Source organism: Zeus faber, assembly GCF_960531495.2.
Source record: "Zeus faber genome assembly, chromosome: 11".
Taxonomy (NCBI): Eukaryota; Metazoa; Chordata; class Actinopteri; order Zeiformes; family Zeidae; genus Zeus; species Zeus faber.
In genome coordinates, this window is record NC_137205.1 from 13300553 (window position 1) to 13328128 (window position 27576).

Genomic DNA, 27576 nt, shown 5'->3' on the forward strand with positions numbered 1-27576 from the left:
AAATACCCCGCTTTGGCATTTGTGTGTTTGCGAAAAAAAAAAAATCCCTCTCTATCTCCTGCTTTCTTTTCTTTTTTTTTCCCCCCCTGTCTATCCTTCATGCTTTGCCTTTGCCAAGCGCTCGTTTTGCTTTGACTTTGTTCCCTCAAAACATTTTTGGTCGTTTTGTTTTTTTCCCCCCTGTCCAAATGGTCAACTGCTGCTGCCTTGCATGGTCTCCCTGTGCGAAATGAAATATAAATAGATATAAATTATGATACTAAAAACAACACCAAAACCAGACTATTTAAATGATTTGCTGCAATGCCCCGGGAGATGAGCTGTTTTCCTTTTTAGTTCTAGATTGCTGGTGTTGTTGTTGTTGTTGTGGTTGTTGTTGTAATATTCTGTGTATTACATCGTAAAATGAGACGTCCGACCCCAGACATCCCAAAGAACCTGATTCCAGGTGAGGCTGGAAGCATCTCTCTGGACTAACCCAGTCCTTTACATCCACTTTAGGAAACAGCTCAAGCGTCTTCACCATAAAAGTGTAACTTCTCTGTGGGGAGGCCAGGGGATACAGGCCCTGTGTGGTTGAGGGGCGGGGGGGGGGGGGGAGTGGGTCATCCTGTTTGTTTTCCTTTGGCTCGGTGTCTTTTCCAGCCCACGGGGCCCGTTGATAGCGGGAAAGTATTGCGGTGTCCGTGTCTCACAGTGGACCGCTCCCACTTCAATGGGGTACCGCAAGGCCCTTGCAACAACATCTTTGCTCCGAGGGGGCGGCCCAGAGGTTCCACCTCGCGTGTTAATGATGGGCCACTGGTGATTCCCTCAGATGTTTGCTCAGATCTCGCCTTTGCTTGTACACACAGGCACAAATCAATCCGCATATCCCCCACCCTCCTTTTTTTTTTTTTCCACCGTCCTGCAAGGGCGTCCTCCAGCACAGCACAGCACCGGGGCCTGGCCGCCACCGTTCGCACCTCCGGGGGACGCTCCGACACGCATCTGCCGTGATTTGTGAGCTTTTCATGTGTCACTTTTGATCTGTGATACTTTTGCGTCCCATAGTCTTGTATTCCCAAAGAAATAAATTTTCCTCCTCCTCCTCCTCCTCCAAAAAAAACAAAAAACAGAAAAGAAATCAACCCTCATAATATGTCTCCACTGCATCGACTCCATCATTACTCTCCCTGTCTTCTCCTCCGTGTCCATCCACTAGGACTGAATAATATTTGGACAGGTGTTCTTTTATATACAATATCTTCAAGGGGCATGGCATGGTACGTCATTTTCACTGCAGAAAAACGTTACACATCCCGGGCCCGTGCACCCCAGGCCGGCACTGCATATTGTAGTCAGCTCTGTACCGTATGTGTAATCCCTATCAATAAAAAACTCTTTAGCACCAATTTTCCTTTACTTTTAAAACTTTATTTTTTTTTCCTGCTTCAGACAACTGTGGAGGCCACATCTGGAAGACAGATGTAGTCTCCGAGCATGTCCCCTTGCCTTGGTCTCTCTCCCTCTCTCTCTCTCTCTTTCTCTCTCTCTCCCTCTCTCTATCCTTGCACTCGCTCCGCCTCACTCTCTCTCTCTCTTTCTCTTTCTCACTCCACTCTTCCCTCTCTTTTTTGGGGGGGGGGGGGGGGGGAACATGAGAGCTGGTCTAATTCCCTTTCTCCCTCCCACCCCAGTCGGACCACCCACACTCGGAAACGCCTAGATGTTCTGAAGGCAGAACCTCCGGCATGCTTAGAGAGAGGGAGAAAGTGAGAGAGGAGAGCGAGGGAGAGGGCGGTAAGGATGGGTTATGACTGATGGTTTTAGCAGAGTATCAATTACATCAATGTCAAAACCATAACCTGCCATTGTGTAAGGAGGAGTGAGACTGGGAGAGACGGCTTCCCTGCTCAGTTGTTTTTAGGCATCATTTCAGATGCAGGATCCTGGCCTCCCATTCTTTGCAGCCTATACTTGGGGAGCTGCAGCCTGTTATTTCAGCGCCCTGCAGTTGATGTTGCTCTTCAAAAGACTTTGTAGAAAAGAAAAAAAAAGTTTATTCATCAATAGGGTTTCCTCCTGCCATACACTTACAGTATATTTTTTTTATAATATAGTTTTTATTTGTATTCATCAATCTCATTTTGAAGTGGAATTTTCCACAACGCATTATTGGAATAAATCACTAAAATGTGCATGGGAAGTAATCTGCATTTTAGAAATATTTGGTAGCAGCTTTTATTTGTTTGGGTTAACAGCGAAACATACAGTAGTATACGCTCAGTTAAATTAATTCAGCCAGCAGCTCCAATACAGGGACAATGTCTCCTCCAAGCGGATAAATTGTGCAACTACAGCCCTATTAATGAACGATGGCGAGACTTTCAAATACTTAAAGTTGGTGCGCACAGTCAATAGTAAAGATAGATACCAGAAATATTGTGAGGGTGATAGCAGTGCAGCAAGCAGCTTGACAATATATTGCTTTGCTCAATGTAGTGAAATGACTTTAAGGTGCATCTCTGTATCCATTTCAGTCATACAGTGATAGCATTGCATCGCACTCCTCCACTCCATTCATTTATTTTTCTGAGTTTTTCTTCTCCCCACCTCAGTAGCGACTGACCCAACCGTGGCCCCCAACATGCCCCCAAACGGCCCCCCGACAAAGAGCCCGACGAAGGCCCCCAGGAGGGCCTCCCTCCTCACCAGTTTGGGCAACTTCTTCATCCAGCCGATCAACTTCTCCCACAAACCCCAGAGAAAAGAGGGAGGAGCCGGGGAGAGGGAGACGGTGGCCGAGGGGAAAATACCGTCGACGTCCACGTTCAAGTCCCCGATGCTCCTTTGAGCCTCCTCTCTCTCCCGTTCCAGCGTTTCGTCGCCGATGTCTTCTTCCAGGCAGGGGTCAGCTGGAGACTCCCGGCCTCCCGCCTCCTCCTCTCCTCCTCCGGTTCCCCCCTTCTTTCTCACTATCTCCGCCTGCCTCTCTCTCACCCGGGCCTCCGCCTCCTCGTACAGAGGGCAGCTGAAGTGCTCCGCGCCGCTCTCCCTCACCGCCTGTTCTACTTTCTCCAGCAGCGCCTCCACCTTTCCGTCCTCCTCCTTCTCTTCGCTGCCTAACTGCAGGGTGTGGTATCGGTCCCCGCACCTCTCCACCAGCTCCAGCAGGTCCTGACGCTCTGTGGCCAAGTGTTTCTCCAGAGACGCACCGTCCTCCACCTCTTCCGTGTGGGTGAACAGCAGGAGGGTGTGCTGGCTGATGGCGGAGGGGCCAAAGAGCTTCTCCAGAGCGTCCAGGGCCTGCGACTCCATGTGGGAAGGTTCCGGCTGGTCCAGTGGGACACACAGCACAAATGCGTGCGGCCCCGGGGTGGACAGGGCAACAAAGGAGGAGATGCAGCGTCTCACCTCCTCGGGGGGACATCTCGAGCTGAACTGGTCTGGAACAGTGACGACTACTACCTGCATAGAAAATTAACAAGAGGGGGGGAAAAAGAGCAGGAAATAGAATTTCCTACCTTATTTTCATCATTTTTGAAGCAAAACACAATCGGTTGATCCGCTCAAGATGATTATTCAAATTACTGTCTAAGTTATCGTATTAATGCAAAAGTATGAAAGCATTTCCGGGATCAGGCAGACTTCATATTTATATTCCAGTGCCCATACTAGTAATAGGTCATTTCCACTGAGATTTTGTCCAAAGGCTAACATCAGAGAGGGACAATGCTGCTTGCTCCAATGCCTGCACTGTATGCCAGTGCAAAATACGTGCAAAGACAGGGCAATTTAGTCAAATACAGCTTGTGATTATCTTTATTCCAGGGGCCCCACAGCCTACCTGCCTCCCTGCAACCTCCCCTCTGTGCTTGGGGCACTGGGTGGGGTCAGCGTCGGTGGCACCGTGCTGGGGTTGAAACGCTCTCAGGCCCAGTATCAGGTCTGCAGCCCCAGTCCGGCCCAGCACCACCAGCCTGAGCTCTGAGGGGGTAAAGACAGAGTGAGTTTCCGTTGTGTCCACGAATTTAATATTGTTTTCGAACGTCCATACTCGTGATATCTGTTTTAAATAGTTACCGGAGTTTTTAGAGACGCTTTTAAACGGATGCATTTTCGCATCTTCGCACCTTTATCTCATCATGACGAATTCGGGGCATGATACAATATGTTCACCCATACAGACGGTTTTCTGACCACAACTAGCTAGGTTGATCAGATCAACCGCGACTGCCTCGGACTTTTGGCGCCTGCCCCATCTTTGCATTATTAACGGGAAAGGCGGACCCCGCCACCAACAGCGTATAGAGCAGCACATCCACAGGGCAAAAGCACTGCGTTCATGTATGGCTGTTTCTTAAATCAACGATCAATGTCCGTTTTTCAAACAAAAGAACCTGGCGGATCACCACTTTAACGTGCCACGACGATCGCCGCCGTAGCGCTTTCGTCTGACGCTGACGGTGGCACCGGGGCAGCGCCCTGCGGAAAAGCCGCCTCCGTCGGGTGCAAAACAAGGGTGGAGAGGAACGACGACTCCGCGCCCTTTCGGTTCGTTACAGCCCGGATGCGAGTTGAACTCGTGAAAGACGAAGATGCAATTGTAGATCGTACCTGATCGCAAGCGCCCTGACGCCATCCCCGCGGTTGTTACTTGTTCTTCGCAGCCTTATGTGGAGAGATGAGAACACTTCCTCATTCTTCTGTCCTGAGTCAACCTCGTCCGTCTGTCCGCCTGACGTGTGGGCCAAGCATGCGGTGTTTTCCCATTTCCCCCCCCGGGGGGGGGGGGGGGGGGGGGTGATCTGATGCTGTGTTCTGTTGCACGGAATATCTTTCTAATACCAACACATAGAGACATTTCCTTCCCACCATGCCCAGCGCGGTGCTTCCAGGTCTACCTGCTATCTGCCTCTTTCCCCATTACAAGGACCCTTCCCACCTTCCCTCTCTGGGACTGTTTCACACTTCACCTGCACCAATATTTACACCGCGCCCGATGCACACACCTTCCTACAACAAACACAATCTCTTTTCAATTCTTGCATTTTTTTGTGTATCAGCAATATATATTTTATTACACTTTCTCTTATGGATGCCGGGACTCTGGGACTGCTGTGTTTTATGTAAAAATGGAATGTTTTTAATTGTTGACATTCCCATATAAGTGGGCATCTTACAGTAACGGTATAATGGTGAATACTCTGCTGAATGCTCTGTCAGGCTACTGATCACTCCTCAAAAGATTATTCTAGTACACCAGGTCCACAATCCAAATTCAAATCCTGCTGTAGTACGTGATGTATAAAATAGCAAGACGTCAACTCCTTACATGGTAAAAGAAATACACAGGTGTCAAATATATTATGTTACGTTGATAAGAAAAAATGGACCTTGACATTATTGTATATGTACATGATTTTATATATATATACATACATACACACACACACACACAGACACACACACACACACACACATACACACATATATATATATATATATATATATGTATATAAAAACAAACATTGGTTTAGGCCACCGTCTATTGCAGTGTTTACATTTACATAACAAACCTGCAACAGTCAAACATTAGCAAACACACACACACACACACACTCATAACAAATCCCACCATACCAACAGTATAAACCAAGCAGACATACCAAGGAAGTTAAGAGTTAAGTAAAATGGGTTTCCTTTAGCAATAAAACGATTAGAAAATGAACAGGGGGGAGAATAACATTATAAAAATACTATTTAAAAGCATGATGATGGTACTAAAAAAATGTCCACATATTCTCAAGTAGGCGCTTCGTTAAAAGTCTATATTCCGACGATCAATCTTGTCCGCTCAAATCACTTTGCGGGGCCGAAACACTTTGGCTCCTCACTGATGGAACACTCAGCTTCTCACCAGCCGCTCACAGCCCCGGCATGATGTAGGCGATGTTGTCCAAGGTGTTAGACTGATGAGAGAAAGATCGAGAGATACATTTCTGAAGTGAAGGACATTTCTTTAAAAGCCCCGATTATGGCTGTGGGAAATATGGCATAAATGCGATTAAATCGCTTCAATACCATATATTCGGGCTTATATAAAGCCCTGAAAACTATAATTGTAAAAGACTCAATCAATCGAAGCAATTACTGACCAGTCATTGAGTACGGTGGTACTGACAATGCTGGATCGTAATACAGCCCAAATATTTTAGGCGAGAAGATCTTTTTGGATTTTGGGGGAGGCCTCATCTTCTAACTCAACGCCGATATATTACATTTTCTATTTTTTATAATACAGTGGAAACCGCTTATAATGATCACGGTTACGGTGATCAACCACTTATATGGATCAAAAAGCTCAGGACAGAATCATTTCTATACAAATGTTGTTGTTTAAATAATTTGCATATAGTAAGTAGTAGTAAAGTAGTTTGCTTACAGTGTTCATTTTTATACAGGATTTGTTTTTGTAAACTACAGTCATTTTATTTATTTTTTATTTGGCTCCCATCATGCTTTGCATCGCGGTAGCCCGTCTGCTTCCAGCTGGCTACCTGAGGCCGGTGCACATTGCAAATCATGACGGGAAAAGGGAAGTCATTCTCTCTCAGTGAAATAAAGTCTCCTCGAAGCTTATCACAAACTGCCAAAAACGAGCCAATGAGATGCAGCCGCGAAACTCGGTGTTCCTCGGGCTACCTTGTGTACTCTACTCTAACAGCGACAAACAGTCATGGCTGCTAGTGATGGAGACAGAAAACAAATGCGGACGGGGAAAGCCCCTGCGAGTTTATTTTCGAGCACTACCTGACGAAACCCTGACCTAAAACCTTAAAACTGACAATAAAAAGGCGGAAAGAAATCTTAGGAAAGGATCATCGCTCTCTTCGCCCGTTCTGCCGCCGAGGAGAAGAAGGAACTTTTTGTCATTGGCAAAAGTAAGAACCCCTGCTGCTTCAAAAAGGTGTGCACACTGCCTGTTTGTCACGCTGCCAACGCTTCTGCATGGATGACTGGGAATCTCTTTGTGGAGTGGTTGAAGGAGTGGGATCGCAAATTGGGCCAAGAGAGGAAGAAGATTCTGCTGCTTTTTGACAACTGTGCAGCCCATGATGTGAAAAACACAACACTGAGAAACATCCGAGTTGAGTTCCTTCCAAAGAACATAACCTCCACCCTCCAGCCCTGTGACCAGGGGATCATCAGAAGAGCTAAGCTTACTCTCGCAGGGAGATGGCCCGCACTGTGTTGCGCCAAATTGATGAGGGGAGCAGAGGTACTGTCGCAGACATCGCCAAAAAAAACAGCCTCCTGGATGCTATTCTCATGCTACGGGACGCCTGGGCTGACCTGGGGGCCTTGCCAATAAGAAATTGCCGGAGGAAAGGAGGTCTGGTTATGTCACCAGAGGAGGAACCAAAAACTGCTGATCCACCTGCCGAAATCAGCACCGAGGAGGTTGAGCAGTGGACTGGAACTGATGACAGCACCCCTGTATCGGAGCCTGCTACTGAAGAGGACATCGTCGCGGAGGTGAGAGAGCGCTTTGGTAGGGGTACCAATGCTGCCGGCAGCGAGCCGAGGAGCAGGAGGAGGAGGAGACAGCTGTACCATCCCGGGTTGAGATGAGGAATGCAACCCGCATTTTTAAGAGACTGGTCTGCTGCATGTGGGTTTCAACAGCTTTGAACTTTTATATCCCTTTGCAAAAAGTAGTGAACTTGGTATTGTTGCAAATTATATTTTGATTAGGATCAGAATATTTATGAATCTGTTTGTTTTCAAACTCTTCTACCACTTCGGCATTGATAGCCTACAGTTTATTTTCAGGCCTGTTAAAAAAGTATAAATGCACTTAAAGCACTGGCAAGCTGTGACTTAGTAGTGTATTTGCACTAATGACTATACTGTATTTGTAATCAGCACAATACTGTTTCAGGCTATAGCTCAATTATAATTTGAAGTACAGTAAGTTATATTTTATTCTGAATTATATATTATATTATTATATTATTGAATTATACACAGTACAATAATTTAATTTCTACTGTAATTTGAAAAGCGTTTGAAACAGATAAAGAAAAAGAAAAAAAATGGTGATAATAATCATCCGCTTATAGTGATCAATTTGACCCGGACAAACGTGACCACTATAAGCAGTTTCCACTGTATTCAAATATATACATGTGTATAAAACAAATGGTTGTGGAGCTGAATCCCCCTGTGACAATATTCCCTCTACATACCAGGACGTTGCGAGGACACCCGTTGAGCTGCGGGATCTGTGCCGTGAGACAGGTCAGCGGGCCCAGCGCGCACAGAATGGAGTCCAGCAGCACGGACAGACTGCCAGACACCGCCACCATCCCCTGGCAGGCAGAGAAACACACACACACACACACACACACACACACACACACACACACAAACACACACAAACACACACAAACACACACACACACTCTGTTATCACTCCACTGAGAATGTCTTCACATCACAAAGTGTCCTGCAGTCTGAAATCCCATCCAAATGCTAACACCACGGTTAGTCAAATAAATCTGTTGTTTCTTCTTGTACTTCCGGAATGCCATTTGAAGTGAACCTGCATTGATTCATGCAAGGTGACTTAATGTTTATTGGTGTATAAATATATATATTTTTTTAAATCCTAAATAAAAAAGGCGCTTAAATAATGTCATGATTTGGCCTAGTCTTAGACTAAATCAGAATTTTAATTCTGGACTAATTGAAATGGATCAGTCATGAGCCATTTCAATTCTCAGTCATGGTTTAAAATAATCTCAGACTTGTCTTGGTGTAAAAATTGATTTCCAGGTCAAGCACTAATCTAGAGCTAATTAGCTAATAATCTTTGGGTTAATGGACGTGGGCCTCCAGGTCGACCTTGACAATAGAGAAAATGGACCAAGACCAGCACCAAGACCAGACAGAAGGAGCTGACTAGTCCTTCATCACCTCAGTCTAGGACTTCTTAGTATAAAACAAACTAATCTTAAATTAAGCAATGTCTCATACAATTCTGGATTCAATGACGCAGAATTAATTGGGTCCTGATTTAGATTAAACCCTGTCTGTGAAACGTCCCAAAAAAGTAATAAGCTGAAGACAAAGGGTAATAACACCCAGTCCAAAATGCAATGCACTGCAGCCTATTGGCTGCCTGTCCGTGCTGACCTCTGTTTCCTGTAGCCGGTGTCCAATCAGTGACAGAGACTCCCCCAGCAGCTGCAGGTGCGCTGCTGCATCGATGGGGTCGACGTCGGGGACTCGCGCCGGGGACAGAGACAGAGTCCCGGGCGCTCGGCTGGGGGAAACCAGCCCTGCTCCTGTCCCGACGCCTTTCACGTCACCTGGGGCACAAAGTGGGACCAAATCAGCTGTAGTAGCACAGGAGTCCAGAGGAATGTAAATAATCAGTTTGAAGGATGGAACAAATCAATTCACAGCGAATTGGGACTGAGTGTTGCAAAGCAGGATCCAAATGTTGGGTGCGGGATAAAATGTACTTTAATGAAGTGTGGGATAGTAGACTAAACTTGAATGCATCTCAACTCCGCATTTCAAGTCTTAGAACTTAACAGTGTAGCGACAGCTTGCAAAGAACACGACCATGGAAAATAACGAGACGTGCCACATATTTGAACTCACTCAGATAAGAACCAGTAATAATAGTCGTAATAACCAGAGCATTACCTTTGCTCTTGCCATCCGTGAAGCTGCTGCGTTTGATTGTGGTGGCCTCAGCTTTGTTCTGTTTGTGCTGCAGGTACTGGGCTTTCTGCCTCCACACCTGGACACAGGAACAAAAAGGTTAAACGACAAAAAAAAATAAAAAAAATAAAAATAAAATAACAACATGGCAGTCCTCGCAACATCACAGGGTTTTCCAAGCAATTCTAAAATGAACCACCTGAACTAAACTTACCAGCTTGTCCTTCTCAGGCATGGCCTTCCAGACCTCTGCTAACCTTCTGCTGAGTTCGCCAAACACTACAGGGGGTGACAAAGAAGTAGATGTTCTGAACTTGATCTTTAAAGTATTTCCCTTTGAGTTCATTCCACTCAATAAACAATATTTTGCACCTACCCAGTCCTGGCTGCTCTGCATTGATGTTGACTCTGTACTCCTTACAAAACACTTGATACGCCGTCATGTTTTTCTTCTTGGGCTGAGGAAGAGGAAGGAAGAGGAGGAAGCAGGCGATAAGCTTGGATGTTAGAAAAGTTTTCTGTTTGCTTACATTATGTTATGTTAACAATTTAGATCAGTGTTTCTCAAATGGGAGTACTCATACCCCTAGGGGTACTGCAGGGAAAATTAAAATAAAATGTGATTAAAAAACATTGGTTTTATATAATGATAATAATAATAAAAAAACACATGATGCACACACAGTGCATTGATTATGCTAATCTTTTATCTCTTTTTTTTTCTCCCAATCAGTGAAGGGGGTGCTGAAAAGATCTTAGAGTTTGAGAACCACTGATTTAGATTATCTGTGTTTTTTTGTTCGGTTTTCACACAAGGTTCTTCTATGGTAAAAAAAACCCCCAAAAAAACAGGAATCTAAACTACTTAGAAATGTAATTCCATTTTTTGATTTCAGTGGTTAAAAAACAGCATCGTACATGAAATGTCAATTAATGAAGACAGCACCGAACAGCCTCTTTACCTTATCTTTCTCCTTCTCGTGCTTTTCTCTGTCTTTGTCCTCCTTCTTTTTCTTCTTCTCCGTCACTCCGTCGTTACCTTGATGGTGGTGTGGGGGAATGGAGGCGCCCATGGCGTACATCGGCCCCACAGCACTGTGGGTGACGGTGGGGTGGGAGTGGCCGTGGCCCCGTGACGGCTCTGAAAACACAGCTAGCGTTAAGCTAATGGTCTACGGTTGTTCCGTCTCTTCACTTTGAGGGAAAAAAGAGCTGATTAAAAAAAAGCGAATTTCAATGTTTGTTGAAGAGCACCCCCTTGTTCATTTTTTATTTTCTGGTTCTCATGATGTCAGATACATTAATAGTGAGCAAGTTTGGACCTGTCACTCAAAGGTCAGCTTGTGAATATTAATTAGGCCAAGACCTCAGTTATGCCCTCCCAGTTCATTATGGATAAAACTGGAAAACAATGTGAAATAATTTGTCATTTATAAATAACTAACAACACTGCTGAATGATCCAATCCCACCCACCTCCAGATCCTTTGCTGTGCTTTTTCTCCCTTCCGCTTTTATCTTTATCCCTGTCCTTCTCTTTATCCTTCTTCTTCTTGCTTTTCTTGCTCTTCTTCTTCTTCTTGGACATGTGCGTGTACGAGTCGTCTATGACCAGCTCTCCCGCCTCCAGCTCGGCGCCAGAGGAGGAGCTCTCGTCCCCCATGCCACCCCCATAATGGCCTGAAGAGGAAAGAAAGAGTGTCAAATTAAAAAGTGATTCAGAAAGAAAAAAACAGCAGTGTTCTCCATTACATTCTGGGATACATTTACTGCCCCACAATCGGATGTCAGGAGCTTCTTGCCGCTAATTTGTCTTTTGTGGACTTTCACACCAATCACCTTCCATTTAGGTTCCACGAAGCTTTCCGTAATGAGCCAATCAGGTTCCGTAATAATGGCATGTCCGTACAACACATCATTTTAATGATCTCAAACAAAAAAATCGAAGTCTATACCGTAAGTTTAGGATTCAGAATCCTGTATCCGCTGAACAACCCCACTATTGTAAATCTATTTAACTATTAAACACCATACTAAGTCGGGGTGTTTGAAGAGAATGTTACTTAGGCTGTACGTACCTTCCACCTCCACTTCTTTCCCTACCACGGGCAGCGGATCTCGACTCTGCTGCTGCTGCTTTTTCTTGGGGGGCTTGGACAGCACGGTGCGGTCCCTGTCCTTCTCCCGCTTCACCCCTCCCTTGGACGACTGTGGCGTGAAGGGAAACCTCTCTCCGTCCTCTCTTTCTGGCGACACAATGAGCTTCACCTTCAGCCCGTCGGCCTCCCGCAGCGTCAGGGGCTCCTCCTTGGCGGCCCCGCCGTGGAACAGCGACGACTTGGAGGACGAGGAGTGCTTTTTGAAGGAGGAGGACGTTGAGGAGGGTGGGCGAGAGTGGGAGGAGTGACTGCCTTTGCTGGCGCTGCCGCCGCCCTCGCGCTTGCGCTCCTTGGAGGAGAAGGAGGGATAGGAGGGCTTCTTATGCAGGTGGGGGCTGGGGTCCGAGCCCGTAGCCAGCGGGGAGGTGATGGCCTGCAGCAGGCCCATGGCTGTGTCTGTCTGGAGGGAGGAGGGAGAGGAGAGCGGCGGAGAGCGGTCGGAGGACTTGCGCTTCTTCTTGTGGGACGGCGGACCTGAGCCTTCATGGTCTGAAGCAGCAGACAGGAAGGACAAACAAAGAAATAAAACCCTTTTTATTTATGATATTGACTGAATTGCATTGATTCTATCGAGTATTGAAGCATTTTCTAGCATCAAATTCCAAACCATGATACATAAGTTAAGTCTGCGTGAGCCTAAAAAAAAAAAAAAAACCAGTAAGAGTAATTAGGTCATATCATTAGCCAACCGTTTTATTTAGAAGCAGTATGATATTTTTGGTAGATATATACGCTAAGAATTTTTACAATATTTGGTTAGAAAATGTTATGCAGAAACCTTGGAATCATGTAGAATGATATCCAGTCCTAAAATCTAATTTCCATCATTCTCTCACCTCTGTAATAGTAGTCATCGCTGTGTTTCTTCTTCTTTTTGTGCAGTTCCCCTCCCAGTGTGAAAAGTTCGGAATCCTAATTTCAAAAGAGAATTTGAAGTTTGATATAAAATAGGTGTTAATAAATACAAATTGTATACATTTAATAAAGACATTTTAGACCAACAGCAAAGCTTTCAAAGTTACTGTGGAGAGCCAGACTACCTTGGGTCTTTTCTTTGAGGACTTGCGTACTTCAGCAGCAATTTCCTCTTCCTCCCTCAGCAGGTCCTTGTACGACCTCTTCTTCTCCCTTTGGCTACGACCTGCTACCAAACCCCGGTCTCCCTCCATCCCAACATCTGACAAAAGCAGCCAACAAATTTTTTGTTTGTTTGTGTTTTACACCTGATGCACCTTTTTTTTGTATAGTGCACAGCTCCATGCATAAAATGAGACCAATTTCATTTTAGTTGCATAATATTGTTTAACAAAACAATGGCACTGCTCTATAAAAGGTGGAGGGATGGGGGTGGACCTTTTGCCGTTCTCGGATTATGCATTGTTGTATTATCGTATTATTAACTGTGTTGAAACCATTGAGAAATAACAATATTCAATTCTGATAATTACCCATTCCTCCTTTACTTGTGATCTCCTCAAAAGCCATGATTCCCCTTCAACAGGTCAACTTGTAGCAGGGTGCAGCTAACCACAGCATCAAGACCAGATAGGAACCTATTCAATAAATACAATATGTGACACTTATTTTAGGACACAAGCGTGAATGCTGAAATGCAGGTTAAGCGATGGACCAAATACACGCAGCACTGAGTGAATGCGAATATTATTAACTTAGTAACTAAAAAAAAACGAATTCGAAGCATTTAAACAGTAAACAAGTATTTTAGTAGTCACCTTACAGTCCGCACTGACTGGCTGTTTCAACTAGACAAGCATGTGTACACAGCGCATCAACTGGCTTTCAAACTGGGTGACAATCTGACGCCACTTGAAACGGACTGGACATGGATAGCATGAACCGGAATAATAAAGTAATAAGACATTGAGACAATAATAATGAAGTATTACGAATTAAAAAAAAAAACAAAAACTAAATTCAATAAACCCAAGAAAGTAACTTAAAAAGGAGAACATTTGGCAATATACAATAGAAATTCACACTATTCACACATCTAAACTTGGAAGTTGTTCAAGTTCGCATACACATATACTACAACCGGTACATCTCCTGAGTGTACCAGGGTCTAATACGAAAGGTTTATAACTATATATAACATGTACAATGATGCAAAAGCTGAGTGTTTTAACATCCCCGCGTCCGGCTCGAGTCACCCAGGTCAAAAGCAGCCAGTTGAGGAGTTGTACACTGTTGTCGCAGCAGGTAGAAATGTGTATCCGCTGTTGAGCACCCGCTAAAACAACCCAATAATCCTGACTATTCAAACAATTATGTCTGTTTACTACACAGTAGTACCAAATTGATACACGAATTCCCGCCTACTTTTCGTAAAGACACACAAACACACCCCCTCCCATTCGCTTTCAGCCTCCGACCCCCAGCAGTCAGTGGATCCACCTGTACTGGTCCGGCCGGGAATGAGCTCAGGTTCCCGGGACAGCTCTGCTACTCCAGCTGGGGGCTTCTAGGCGCCGCTAGGCCTCCGCCTTGTTCTGCTGGCTAACATAACGACTTCCATGCGGTTGACTCTGTGCATGTAGCCGCTTATACCACGTGTATTTAACCAACACTGGGAGGTACAAAATGAAATGGTTTATTAAATTTTACTACCTCTATGGATTCACCGATTTACGCGGGTCCGGTCGCCATCTTTGATATCGGTGAGCAACAATGCATGTTGTCTGGGGGCGGGGCTTAGCGAGCGCAGCCAATCAGCGCCGCGAGACGGTAGCCGTTGGGAATACATTGTGTGAGCGACACAGTTGGGTGAGGATGCAGTGTAAACAAATACTCACCGCAAACATCCTACTCAAAACTGTACGCACACATCACAACACCTGCATCTAAAACGTTAACTTATCTGACGACACGTTTGGATCACCTCTGACGATACGTTTCCCAGGCAGTGCCGTTTTTAAAGATTCAATTAGACCAATTTGCTCCAACCCGATTGCGTGTGCGTGTGTGTGCATGCGTGTGTAGAGAAAGAACACAGTGATTCACCGATATATCCAAATAGTCTTTATTAGCCGATTGATGCAGACGTCCCACTTTAAAAGGGCAAACTAGTTTGTTAGAATGCGGTTAACATATAATAGTTCAAGTTCAAGTTCAAGAGATTATTTAAACATACCATGCAAGGCAAAACAAGAAACAAACAAACCAAAGGCAGAATGAGACAAATATTCTCTTGGAAAAGAAACCGATTCCACAATTATGAGAAGAATTACTTTAAAACAAAAAAAAGTGTTCTTTCACCAAAGAGCTAAAGTGGTGTTCCTTGGCAAAAAGGGAAAGTCTGTAGAGACAAAAATAGAAAATAAAAATAAAATCACTAGCTCTCTCACACAGAAACACACACACACACGACACGAAACACACAGCCACAATACTCTGTAAATTCTACCTATCCCCCAGATTTTGCTTCTGTAGACTGAGCGATGTGAAGCTGGCCAGTAAGTCAGTGACCTCATCCACCTGTAAAAGGGAGAAGTTGTGGGTAAATACAAATATGCACAGTCAAACTGCATGCCTGAGGGAAAGACAGATATTGGTTTATTCACAAAAATGGATTGGCATTGATACGCGAGTGAGGGCTAGTGTCTCACCTGTTCTTTGGTGCGTGTGTGCTGCAGCTGTGTGGAAATGTGCTCCAGCCTCTCCCTGGCTTCACTTTGGCCCATTAAGAAATTAAGGTACTCTCTCAGCATCTGAATAATCTGCAAGAGAGAGGGAAAGTAAGCAAGTTTGCCGATCTCAATTCAACCTCCCTCGATTTTTCTGGAAGCCAGCATTGATTCTAGCAAGATGGAGATTCCGTACAACCATCATGCCAAATGAGCCACAGCATTTCTTCCGTACGCCACAATACTCTACTCTCAACTCATCTCTGTTGGAAGATTGCGTCGGTTCCAGCAGATTAAAGGATAAAGATAAAGTAACATGAACAAAAAATAAAAAAATAAAAAATAAAAAATCAGAATCCATAAAATCATGTTCAAGAGACAAATCAAATGACAAAAAAATTGGACAGTGTGGTATTGCCAACCTATTACTGAACTGCATTGAAGAAGACACATTGTCAAATATACATTATGAATGTATACATTATATACCTGCGTGACTTCTCCTCTCAGGGTCTCTAGGCTCCGTGAATCTCCGTCCTGCAGGATCAGGTTCAGCTTGGAACGGGCCAAATGTAACGGAGTCCTTCCTGCTCGGTCAAGGGCATCCACGCGAGCACCTGAGTAGAGACAAGACTTCCTAAATAATCTGTGTCACATAAACCATGTCCTACTACAAGTCCAGGTTTAAAAGGAAATGCATTCAAAGGGGTTGGAACCTATTTTTCTTCCGTGGACTTCTGCGTTGAAAATGTCTACGCAATAATACCTCATGAATTCAGTGTAGTCCCAATGTGCTCACCTCCTCTCAGCAACGTGGTGATTACAGGCACATGGTTGGTACAAGCAGCTGCAGATACACGGGACGGAATTGTTCGTTAGCAAGAAAAAATATCTATTTTTCCCTTGAGCTTTAAGACAAGACCTTAAAGACAACTGATTATAAGTTTGTTCTACAAATGTCAAAATCACCAATGAGAGGGACAAATGGGATAATTATGGATACATTATACAAGTTATTTGAGGGCATGTCATGATGGCCTCTCTCACCCAGGTGGAGAGGGGTGTTTCCCAGACCGTCCCGCTGGTTGGGGTCCGCACCATAGCTCAGCAACAGTTGCACTAGAGGCACAAGGAAGGGAAATTAAGATATACACTGATCAGCCACAACATTAAAACCAAGGTGAAGGGTGACAGGTGAAGTGAATAACATTGATCATCTCATTCCAATGGCGCCTGTCAAGGGGTGGTATATATTAGGGAGCAAGTGAACAGTCAGTTCTTGAAGTTGGTGTGTTGGAAGCAGGAAGAATGGGCCAACGTAAGGATCTGAGCGACTTGAACTTGAACTTGAACTTGACAAGGGCAAAGTTGTGATGGCTAGACGACTGGGTCAGGTGTCTATGCAGGTCTAAACAGTGGTTAGTACCTACCAAAAGTGGTCCAAGGAAGGACAACCGGTGAACCAACGACAAGGGTCATTGGCGCCCAATGCTCATTGATGCACGTGGGGAGCAAAAGCTAGCCCCTCAGGTCCGATCCCACAGAACAGCTACTGTAGCACAAATTACTGAAAAAGTTAATGCTGCTATGATAGAAAGTTGTCAGAACACACAGTGCATCGCAGCTTGCTGCCTATGGGGCTTTGTAGCCGCAGACCGGTCAGAGTGCCCATGCTGACCCCTGTCCACCGCCGAAAGTGCCTACAATGGCACTTTCGGCAGTGGTGGTACAATGGAAGGTGGCCTGGTCTGATGAATCACATTTTCTTTTACATCATGTGGATGGCCAGGTGTGTGTGCGTGGTTTACCTGGGAAAGACATGGCACCAGGATGCACTATGGGGAGAAGGCAAGCAGGCGGAGGTAGTGTGATGCACTGGGCAATGCTCTGCTGGGAAACCCTGGGTGCTGGTATTCATATGGATGTTACTTTGACACGTACTACCCACCTAAACATTGTTGCAGAACAAGAACACCCCGGTATTCCCTGATGGCAGTGGCCTCTTTTAGCAGGATAATGCACCCTGCCACACTGCGAAAATTGTTCAGGAATGGTTTGAGGAACATGAAAAGAGTGAAGGCGTTGACTTGGCCTCCGAATTCCCCAGATGTCAATCTGATGGAGCATCTGTGAACAAACAAGCTTGATCCATGGGGGCCCCACCTCGCAATTTACAGGACTTAAAGGATCTGCTGCTAACGTCTTGATCCCAGATACCACAGGACACCTTGTGTCAACGGGTCAGAGCTGTTTTGGCGGCACGAGGGGGAGCAACACAATATTGAAGGTGATTTAAATGTTGTGGCCGATCAGTGCAGGTAAAGCTGTTACAATTTCAGTTAAATTATCTGACTGTTTCATCAAATATAAATTAAAGTAAGGATTTTACATATCATAACCACACTGTGCCTTGTTTATTACATTTCACCATTCCACAGAGAAAGGTCAAGGGTCATGGATGGGAGCGCAGCATGCAGGTTTTATATTATAGCAAAGGTGTGACTTGGCACCATGCTATAATCGTGTTATTGCCCGATAAGGATATTGTCACACTACAGGACGAAAGCAATAAACCCACCAATGCTCTCATTGCCATTGCAGGAGGAGAAGTGGAGGGCAGTCCTTCCCTTGTCATCTGCTGCGCAGGGGTCTATGCTGTCCCGGAGGAGCTTTCGCACTGCAAGATCAGAATAATAATCCCTGATGTGCAATGTGTCAAGATATGTGCAATACACTTAATACTGTGGTTCCTATTTATGGTGATTTTTTTATTTTTTATGTTTTCTATATATTTTATATTGTTTATAGTGTGTACCTTGATATGCTCTCTATTTTCTGCTGTCCCCCCTTTGCTGCTGGAATGATGTGAATTTCCCCGTTGTGGGACTAATTAAGGTTTATCTTATATTATCTTAGATGCCTTTTGGCAAAAAACATTGATCTCTAAACACTTTTCTTTATCTTGTCTTGGCATCCATCAAGTTCATACCTGTGTCAATATCGTTGCTGTTGGCTGCTTCTCTGAGCCTTTTCACGGCTGCAGAAATACGAGCACATCCGAACAAACAGAAGTTAATGCGCGTTTATGATTGGACAAATGTGCCATGCTGAAAGGCAAACAAAGGCTTCATTCACAGATATACAGTCCCATTGGAACTAAAGCCCAAGAGGTTGCAGATGGAACTGGAGCTATTCATGCTGTTCATGAGAAAATAGTATTAGAAGGCTGCATTTCAGTAGAACCACTTGAGTTATGGATGAGATATTTCTGTCCAATTGGGAAAAACATAATATTGATTAGTAAGCAAAGTTAGAAAACGTATTTCTTGTTCAGAGCAATGTGATAAATACCTCATGTCACATGTTCAGAGTATTATAGGGTGTACTAACCATGCAGATCCTTTCCAACAGGACCAGCGTTTCGGATGGCTCTGCTGTATCTCCTCGCCCTGCTCCCTGTCATCTTCCCCAGCTTGCCGCTCACATCGGCCCCCGGATCGGCCCGACCGGGCTCCCACAACAAGTGCAGGTAGCGGAGCTCCGCCTCGGCCGTCTGGCCGGTCCGACCCAGCACCAGGTTCCCCTCTCCGATCCCGCTCACCCCGAAACCACCCGTGGCGGAGCCCGTCCCGTCGTTCGTGTCCGCCCCGCTCGCCTCCTCTTGCTCCGCTCGGCTCCGGGGCCCGGGCTCCACCGCGTACTCCCCCTCCGAACTCGTTCGACCATTGTCCGAAGCCGTTTCGACTACTGGGCTCCACTCGTCCATGGTGACCCGAACATGAGAGCTGGTTTAGGGCGAAGCTTGTTGCGTACGGTCGCCGGGATTCACAAACCAGAGACGGAGCGGAATCGTCATTGCCACGAGTGAACTCCACAGAAGAGCCCCTCAATCCACTCGGTTCGGCATTCCGGTTCAATCGACTACTTTTATTATTCGACGTCTCTCCGAGCAAATCGCCAAAATGTCCACAACGTCAGTTCACGTTTTCCATTTCTCTCCACCGCGAAAGACACACCCACTGCACGGTCCACTAGTGACGTAAGACTCGCCAAACGAAGCGCTCGTGGCGAACGAGTCGTTTAAATGACCCCGGCGACGGGCGTCCGTCCGGCAAACGAGCGAATCTGCGGGTCACAAACTGACAACGATTACCGAGGACGCAATTCAAGTCCAAGGCAAAAAGCCGAGGTACTTGGCGTCATTTGTGTAGAATGTGACTGGTTTACACTTTCAAATCCGACCACAATAAGTAATTTTTTTTTGTGATTCATACTTTACATCTTTCTGCCAAAATACGTTTTCGAGAGAAAGAGGGTATAATATGTCGTGGGATTATTATTTTACAATATGTATATATATATATATATATATATTATGAATAATAGCATTACCAACTGAATCGATTTTCCAACCGAACCAGGCGAATCATTGTTTTACCCAAAGACTCGTCAGGAACCGAATCTAAAGAAAGGAGTCGAACCTTTCTTCGCAGTGCCGAACAGTAACGACCAATCATATTCGGCGATGTTCATTTGTTCTCGACCAATAGAGTCATCGCAGACGAACAGCCAATCCGGTGAGACCTTTGCTTAGCCTGCGCTGGTGGTTTTACCTTTTCGCGAGAGCTATTAAAAAAAAAAAAAAAAAAGACAATAAATAAGACGTGTCATATAATATTCTTTAATATCATTTGAAACAGCAAACACAAGCATTATAGTCAGCCAATATACATAGTAAAAAAATAAATAATGTATACTTAAAAACAATATAATTTTATATCAAGAAAACCCCAACCTTTTCCATATTGTTAATAAACATTCACATCTAAAGTTTCCATATTATAAAAAATGTCACAATTAAAAAAGGTAGAACGCTTCTGTAAAGAATAAGAATGCAGCTCTTAAGGGACATGGTATCTCCATGGATCTACAGTTGTTTCTCAACCCAAATATTTGACAATATGTGTAAAAACAAATATTACATGTGGAAGAGGTAGAGCGTCTCAGGGACATGAACGCGTCGTAGGGCGTAGTACAACAATCAGAAGTCAAGTTTCAACCCTAGAGACATGGAAGCTCCGGCTTGCGTCAGGCAACTGGGAAACGAGGGGTCCGCGCGGGACGGATCAAGGGGCTCCTCAGAAGACGCCGGCTCATCTTCAGCGGCCTGCTGCCACAGGTGATGGTCGCCGGCGACGCCCTGCTTCTGCAGGTATCCTTGGCGGCAAAACAGAGGCGGCTTGCGATGGGTCAGGGATAAGCGGAAACACGTTTCTGCGAGGGTGGGGAAAAAAATGTGTATGAATTTGGTGAACCCATCATACTGTTCCGAATACATTGATGAATACTATAGACCTTTTAACAGACCAAATTGGTCACAACACTACCTGCATAAAAGGCCCTGAGATCCATGCTTAAACAGTGTTCGAGGAAGCGCCGCAGTGGTTGGCTGTGGGATATGGGACCGTCCCACTCCGTCAGGAAGTCCTCAATCATATGATGCACTGCCTTGGGCCGGGGCAGTGGCCAACCAGACGGCCGCCGCCTCATGTCTTTCTCTGAGGGGATTCATTTGACAAAACTCATTGGTTTTGAAGCCCACTGTTGGAAACCAGGACAGCGTATGGCAACTCACCAGTTGGAAGCCTGTCGTAAAAGTAAAGGACGGGATGCAGGAAGTTGGACCTCCAGGCTTGGGTCCACTCTGACTCTGCCCTGCCAGGCCCCAGGGAGTCTGTGCGATTCAGGCCGTACTGCATAACCAGAACCAGCAGTCCATGTTTGGAGATCCCATGGCCGGATAGAGAGGAGAGGTGAGGTAGGGCCTGAATGGGAAACTCCTCCAAGTACTCGCACTGAGAGCTGAAACAAGAGAACAAGAGAGAAAGGAGCTAAATAATAAAGTGTTGTGAAGTGGAGCCGTAAAATCTGATGTGATCTGATCTGTCTGCACACTGGAATCTAGCCTCCATCTTCTTAAGCTTGCTCCACACCGAACCCAACCAACGATCACAACAAACGAATGACGCATGAATGTCCATTCACTTCTATGGAGTCAGATTCTGCACGCGCAAAGCGATGATGCGATGGGGTGCGGAATTTCCGAGCCGAAAAGTTTCGGTCCAACAGGCAACAGTACTACCAATTAGTGACATCAGTCAAGTAGATAAGTCATGTATATGAAATAATGATGTTATTTTACGTCACCATGTTCACTATCAACACATTTATTTTTCATGTAAGTGGAGGGAGTAAAATCGAATTTATGGAAAATTATAAATGTCGAGTTGAGCAAACTACTCGCTGTTGGACTGGACATATTTTGTGTTGCGAAACGCAGATGCAGTTCACCCGACAGCCACTAGGGGGAAGATCCAAACGTCAGGCGATTACAGATTCGGTGAGAAATACGTTTTAGTGTTCTCTTTTAATTATATGGGTGTGCGGTCTCCTTTGTGAACGTGGTTGGTGAAGTTAGATTTACCTATACATATTACCGAAACTGCATGAATTATCATATTCAAATTCTCCAGCTGTATTTAATGAATATTCTCCCTATGATTATCCTGCTCATTCTTGTTATAATTCTCCTAAATGATTGGTAGGAGTGGCAGCAATTGTATATTAGTATCACTGTCAATGAGAAGAACCTCAGTGACTTGGAGCCTTTCTGTGATGATCTTTTTACAGGAATTATGAAGTAAACTGCAGAGGTAATGCCAGGCAAGGGTAAATAACATTCACTTACCCTTGAAGAAGAATAACGTCTCCAAGTACCCCAAACATTTGGTATGGCCCCGAGGCCTCATTGACCCGCTTGAGAATCCAGGACTGGAGCTGAGTAGTCAAAAGTTTTGTTGATGGCCAGGGGTTGCTGTGGTATTGCTGTTCAAGCACGTGATGGACAGCTCGCACTGTGGGGGCGGGAGATATCGTCAGTAAAATGGGGAAAAAATGCTTTATTGCACAAAAATAAAGGAAAATAAAAAATTTCACCTGTGTAACGGAAGCCATGAATGAAGCCCCCCGCAGAGGAGCGATAGTCTCTAGAGTGGGCAGCGGTTCCTAACACAAACAGGCCAGGAGTCCCCCGGCCTTCATACCAGGCTGTCACCCCCGGCAACTTCCCCCTGGCCTGCTCACTGTTTGGTGGGCGGGCTGAGCTGGGGAGATAATCAGCATTATTCGGAAATGAACACATTATCAATCTGAGCAGAATGGGCGTTTTGGCCAGGCTGGCAAGATAGGTGGAACTTATTTCCGCCAAACTAAAGGAGCAATAACCATGTAAGATGACATGGCAGCACATGCAATTCATGTGCTCGGCTCTCCAGTAAATCTACAGGAATTAAAAAAAACAAAGTCACGCAGAGACTAATATTTCCTTGTTTTAAGGCCTTGGTTGTCAGTACACCAAAAGTGTGCGTCATTGCAATTTCAATATTTTATCAAAGATTTAACCTATACCCATCAAAAATGCTGAAATTGAAGCGGAATCCCAGGCACCGGATCACACGGTCGTAGGGCTGCCGCAGGGAGAAGTTGTCGTTGTGATACACCGGCAGGTTGGCTTTGCTCACTCTGGAGCTGTTCTTTCCCTCCTGGTTGTCCAGGAGCTCGGCGAGGGTCAGGAACAAGCCGCCTCCCTTTTTCCTCCCGCCAGGCTTCTCCCTTCTCTTCTTTCTGCTTTGTCTCCTCCTTTCGTCCTCGCCGTGCCGGACAATGGCGATGTCCTGGAGGCCTCCCTCCACCAGCCCATCAAGGGACTTCAGTTGGTACGTGTCCAAGAGCTCATTGTTCACGGCTCTGGAAAAAGACAAAAATAGGTCAATGACCTGCTAACACTGAGAGGGCTCTCAAGCACGCTCCATTACAAAAGTTTAAAAAAAAATCAGATGAAAAGTAGTTTTATGTAAGCAATAGGGTTCATTCTGGCATCACAAAAGGAAATTGAATGACTTTAAAGTACCTTGTTTAAGCACTATTTCTTTAATTTTCAAGGGCTTCATGCAAAACAAATGTAATCAATTTTCTTATACAATATAATGTTAGTGTCATCGTCTGTGTTATATATATGTATACAATTCTAATTGTTATCTACTATTATAAGTATTTATCCACATCCAGTTTACATTTCCCTGCCGTAATCTAAGTCATTTAAAAAAAATTGTCACATGGTTTTAATAACAAAACCAGGGGGAATATCACAGGTTTTGTGTATTCTTTGTTTTGTAATAACACATGATTGCGTTTTTTCAAGCACCTTTCAAGCACTTCAGCACAAAATGGGCCATTTTCAAGGTATTCCAGTACTTAAATGTATGAGGACGAAATTCAAGCACTTCCAGCACCTGAGGGACCCGGTAAGAACCTTGAAGCGAGAAGGAATAAATTAATCCAAATATGTTATCAACCGGATTGTTTTCAGTACCTAAGATCGCCAACGTAATGCGTCTGCCAGGCCAGCCGCACGGGGCTGGGGCTGTAGAGATGGACTCGGCTCGCTCTACCCAGGAAGCTCTGGGCGGTCTCAAAGGCGGAGTTACCCTTGCCAAGAATCAGAACGGCTTGGTCCTTGTAGTCCTCGGGGTCTACGGAGATGGACTCATAACCCTCGACCAGGTCGGAACCGACAAAGCCGACCTTCTGGGGATCCCACAAACCTGTTGAAACCAGGAGCACCCTGGGCAGATAGACCAACATGCATTCATCATCAAGAGAACCAATCACCGCTCAAGGTTCTCCTTCGTCGGAAGTCCCATCTCGGAATCATAGTTGGGAAAAACGCTCGATACCTGCATGTGTAATCCACCCGGTGCTGATCGGTCAGTACATAGCGCTTGCCTGTGGGGGTCTGGGTTGCCCGGACCTTCCCGACGTCCACGCTGTAGCGGACTTTCAGGCCGAGCTCCTTCACGAACATGGACAGGTAGCGAGGGTAGGCGTCGGCGGCCGGATAGAGATCGCGGCTAACTCGCTGGAACAGAAGGTCCCCCTTGTCACTCAGCAGGGAGTTCCAATCGTGCCGCAGGTTGAACTCTCTGTTCCGCCTCCCCGTGTAGATCTTGTTGATGCTGATGAGCTTCCTGTGCCTGGGATATCTTAGAAGGCAGAAGAAGAAACAAAAATGTGACACTCGACGGACCTTGAAACCAGAAGGTCCCGTTTTGCGGTTTGCGGACCTACATGTCGAAGAAGCTGCCCGGTCCAGAGTTCCTCTCCAAAATGACATAGTTTCTCTGGGCTTTGGCGAGGAAGTGGCCCATTTGTAGACCGGAAGGCCCCGCTCCCAGCACACAGTAATCATACCGATGGGTGCTGTTGTAGCCGGGGTTATCAGAGGAACAGGCGGCCAGGCCAACCAGGACAGACAGGACCAGACAAGGGTGGCTCCAGTCCATAACCTGTCAGGTAGAAGGAGCCATTGTGGAAATGACTTAAGTTATAAAAAAAAACCACTGTTAACGTCTAACAAGAAGAACTATGTGACTTAAGTGACTGACTTCTGAAACTAAAATCTAAACGGTTTATAGATGGATCTGCATAGTTACAGTAATGGATGGAATGGAATGAGTATTGTCTTTTGCATTTTCACACATTCAACTGTTTCATAAAATGATCTTAAACTCTTTCATTTTAACTGTTTTATATAATGATTTTAACTGTTTCACTTAAACTGTTTCATAAATGATTTTAACTGTTTCATATAATGATTTTAACTGTTTCATAAAATGATCCTAAACTGTTCCATAAAATGATTTTAACTGTTTCATATAATGATCTTTGCAGGAATAGAGATCACCAGTACAACACCAATAAAACACCAGCTTCAGGGAAGAGTAGGTGCAACTTCCAACCCACAACAAAGAGGGACAACACAGTAATAACGGCGCTTTATGGCGAAAAATAGAAGTAGGCCCATTATTGACAGACTATGGCCGTCCATGAAACTTATCTCCGACATCAGCACTCGGTGCCGGAGGACGCGGCTTCCATCGCAGAACCAGATGTGTCGCAGGTTGGAAAGAAAGCAGTTTTTTTTTACCTTCAACTCTCCGCGATCCCTCGGGAGCAACATCCCCGGCGGTGGAAGTGATCGGTGGCGGGCCGCAGCCAGGCCTACATGTTGATAATTCTTACATTTCACAACGCGGGCTGCGCGTCCCCATCTGCAAACCCACCGGCGCCGCCCACTTCTCCCTCGGCCAATCGGACAGCCAGGAAGGCCTGCGCGCAGTTAGGGGGCGGGGCTTAGAATGGAACGGCGCAGAATAGGGTAGAATGGAATTATGGAATTAAACAACCCCTGTGTTATGTTTCAGTGTTGTCACCAATGAATATTGTTTCGGCCAGAAATGGCCGGTGCTATAAAAGTCATCTCAAAATTGTGAGATATTCATATTCAACCTTATCAAAAATGAGTTACTTCAAATGATCATGTCACTGAATATCGTAACAAACTTGACCAGATATTTCAGGGGTTTTTTTGTCCACTTTGGACAGGATTCCCTTGATATTTCACCGCTGTTTTAGTATCTTACACATGTAACGTTTGTCTTGCATTTGATGAGGGGCAGATTCGGCACAATGACATTCACTATTCATTATGACGATCTGCCCCAGCGGCCTTGACAATGGTGATGTCAATTGATGATGACAAATGCAACTCACATCAAAACAGTCACATGAATAACTGAATTTATATTGTTTTTAATGACAAGACAGCACATCGCAACGAATATATGAAGCAGCAGCAAGCATTCTGGTTTGTGTTGTCCAGAATAATCCTGAACAGTTCAAAGGCAGATTTGATGTCACAAACTCATGTGACTGGAAACCGTGCAGGCCCTGGGACCATTGTGATGATGTTTTCAACTGACAGTCTTCCCTGACTTGCACACGGGGGGTTTGTGACCACGCTAAGGTTCCATTCCAACAGCATTGGCTCTCTTTCAACCCATGCATTTTCTTCTTCTTCTTCATCAGAGGGTGATTTATTGTACTCCGATTTATGTTCGACATTTTCTTCCGTTTCGGACACTTCCTCCTCTTAATTTCTCTCATTATCATTATCACTGTCTAAGATGAGAGCGAGAGAGCGACAGAGAGAGACAGAGGGATAGAGACTCTTATTTATACTAGCTGCTAGGTCACAAAGCCCTATTCTCCCTTTTGGTCAAAAAACTGGCCCGAAGCATCAGAATGCGGTGCAAAGTGCTTATAGAGATGTCAATGTGTCAATAAAATGTATAGAAGTTCATGATCCTAAATTAGACAAAAGTCACCAGGCTTTTCAGTGATGATAAACGCCTAAATTCGGGGCAAATCTGTCCAACACAATACAAGGGTTAAATAGATAGGATTAAAATGTTGTACAATAGAATAAAACATAATGCAATAGATTCCAATAGAACACAATGGCCTCAAATGTGAAGTCTAGGCCAAATTAATTTCCAATAAAGATGATCAGGCCCAGGCCACTTGAATTCAGTAAACTACCCTATTGTATTTCGATAAGTGATGTTTCTTCACTTGAAGGATGAGGTGGGTTGATATGAGTTTGAAATAAGCTAACCTGTGTCAGATATGTGTGTGATCCGCATGAACTATGTCATTATATTGTATTTTCAGTCATATCTGTAGTTAATTCTTCTCTCTTCTCTAATATAAATGTGAAGGAACTGTGAGATACTGTCTTAAAAACAAGGATCGGGTCCATTGTGACAGTGATTGTGGGGTTTTTTTTGTCCTTTTTATAAATGCATATAACTGAGTTTCATACAAAGATAGATGTTGCATAAACACAAAAGATGACACTCTCAGCATGTGACAGTGGTGACAAAACCGATATTAGACAGAAACAACCATTTTTTTCTGAAAGTTGTTGGGAATTAAGCTGTAGGCAAATTAATCCATCGCCAGGTGGTCTAAATCAACCTCCACCCCAACAAAAGTAATACAGATTTTGCATGAGACTAGCTCAATTCTGGTCAGAAACCAAGTTGTGGGTGCTATCGAGTTACCAAAGAAAAATTGCTACGACTGCCAGAGATG

General features: G+C 44.9%; 4 protein-coding genes across 5 annotated transcripts; all 4 read right to left on the reverse strand.

Moving 5' to 3' along the window:
* Positions 1-2220: 2220 nt before the first annotated feature.
* On the reverse strand, positions 2221-4689 carry LOC307236908 (GTPase IMAP family member 9). The gene is made up of 3 exons (XM_080009493.1): positions 4600-4689; positions 3830-3969; positions 2221-3450 (listed from the first exon to the last, which is right to left on the reverse strand). The coding sequence occupies exons 1-3, from the start codon at positions 4622-4624 to the stop codon at positions 2563-2565; spliced, it is 1053 nt and encodes a 350-aa protein (XP_079865619.1). The 5' UTR covers positions 4625-4689; the 3' UTR covers positions 2221-2562.
* Positions 4690-5398: 709 nt separating this feature from the next.
* On the reverse strand, positions 5399-14400 carry hmgxb4a (HMG box domain containing 4a). Of its 2 annotated transcripts, none has more exons than XM_080009959.1 (13): positions 14294-14400; positions 13327-13431; positions 12949-13055; positions 12715-12790; positions 11798-12367; positions 11196-11399; positions 10683-10861; positions 10097-10178; positions 9935-9999; positions 9703-9799; positions 9184-9359; positions 8235-8357; positions 5399-5954 (listed from the first exon to the last, which is right to left on the reverse strand). In XM_080009959.1, the coding sequence occupies exons 2-13, from the start codon at positions 13361-13363 to the stop codon at positions 5910-5912; spliced, it is 1761 nt and encodes a 586-aa protein (XP_079866085.1). In that variant the 5' UTR covers positions 13364-13431; positions 14294-14400; the 3' UTR covers positions 5399-5909. The 2 variants fall into 2 exon arrangements, with proteins under 2 accessions (XP_079866085.1, XP_079866084.1); XM_080009958.1 differs by having other exon boundaries at positions 12919-13055.
* Positions 14401-14908: 508 nt separating this feature from the next.
* Positions 14909-19531, reverse strand: ankrd54 (ankyrin repeat domain 54). The gene is made up of 8 exons (XM_080008814.1): positions 18913-19531; positions 18512-18559; positions 18101-18199; positions 16570-16641; positions 16322-16369; positions 16012-16139; positions 15505-15615; positions 14909-15373 (listed from the first exon to the last, which is right to left on the reverse strand). The coding sequence occupies exons 1-8, from the start codon at positions 19286-19288 to the stop codon at positions 15299-15301; spliced, it is 957 nt and encodes a 318-aa protein (XP_079864940.1). The 5' UTR covers positions 19289-19531; the 3' UTR covers positions 14909-15298.
* A 668-nt stretch (positions 19532-20199) lies between these two features.
* foxred2 (FAD-dependent oxidoreductase domain containing 2) lies at positions 20200-25690 on the reverse strand. The gene is made up of 10 exons (XM_080009427.1): positions 25568-25690; positions 24709-24926; positions 24318-24623; positions 23954-24205; positions 22990-23328; positions 22519-22685; positions 22271-22436; positions 21158-21384; positions 20910-21080; positions 20200-20796 (listed from the first exon to the last, which is right to left on the reverse strand). The coding sequence occupies exons 1-10, from the start codon at positions 25598-25600 to the stop codon at positions 20564-20566; spliced, it is 2112 nt and encodes a 703-aa protein (XP_079865553.1). The 5' UTR covers positions 25601-25690; the 3' UTR covers positions 20200-20563.
* Between the last annotated feature and the right edge of the window lie 1886 nt (positions 25691-27576).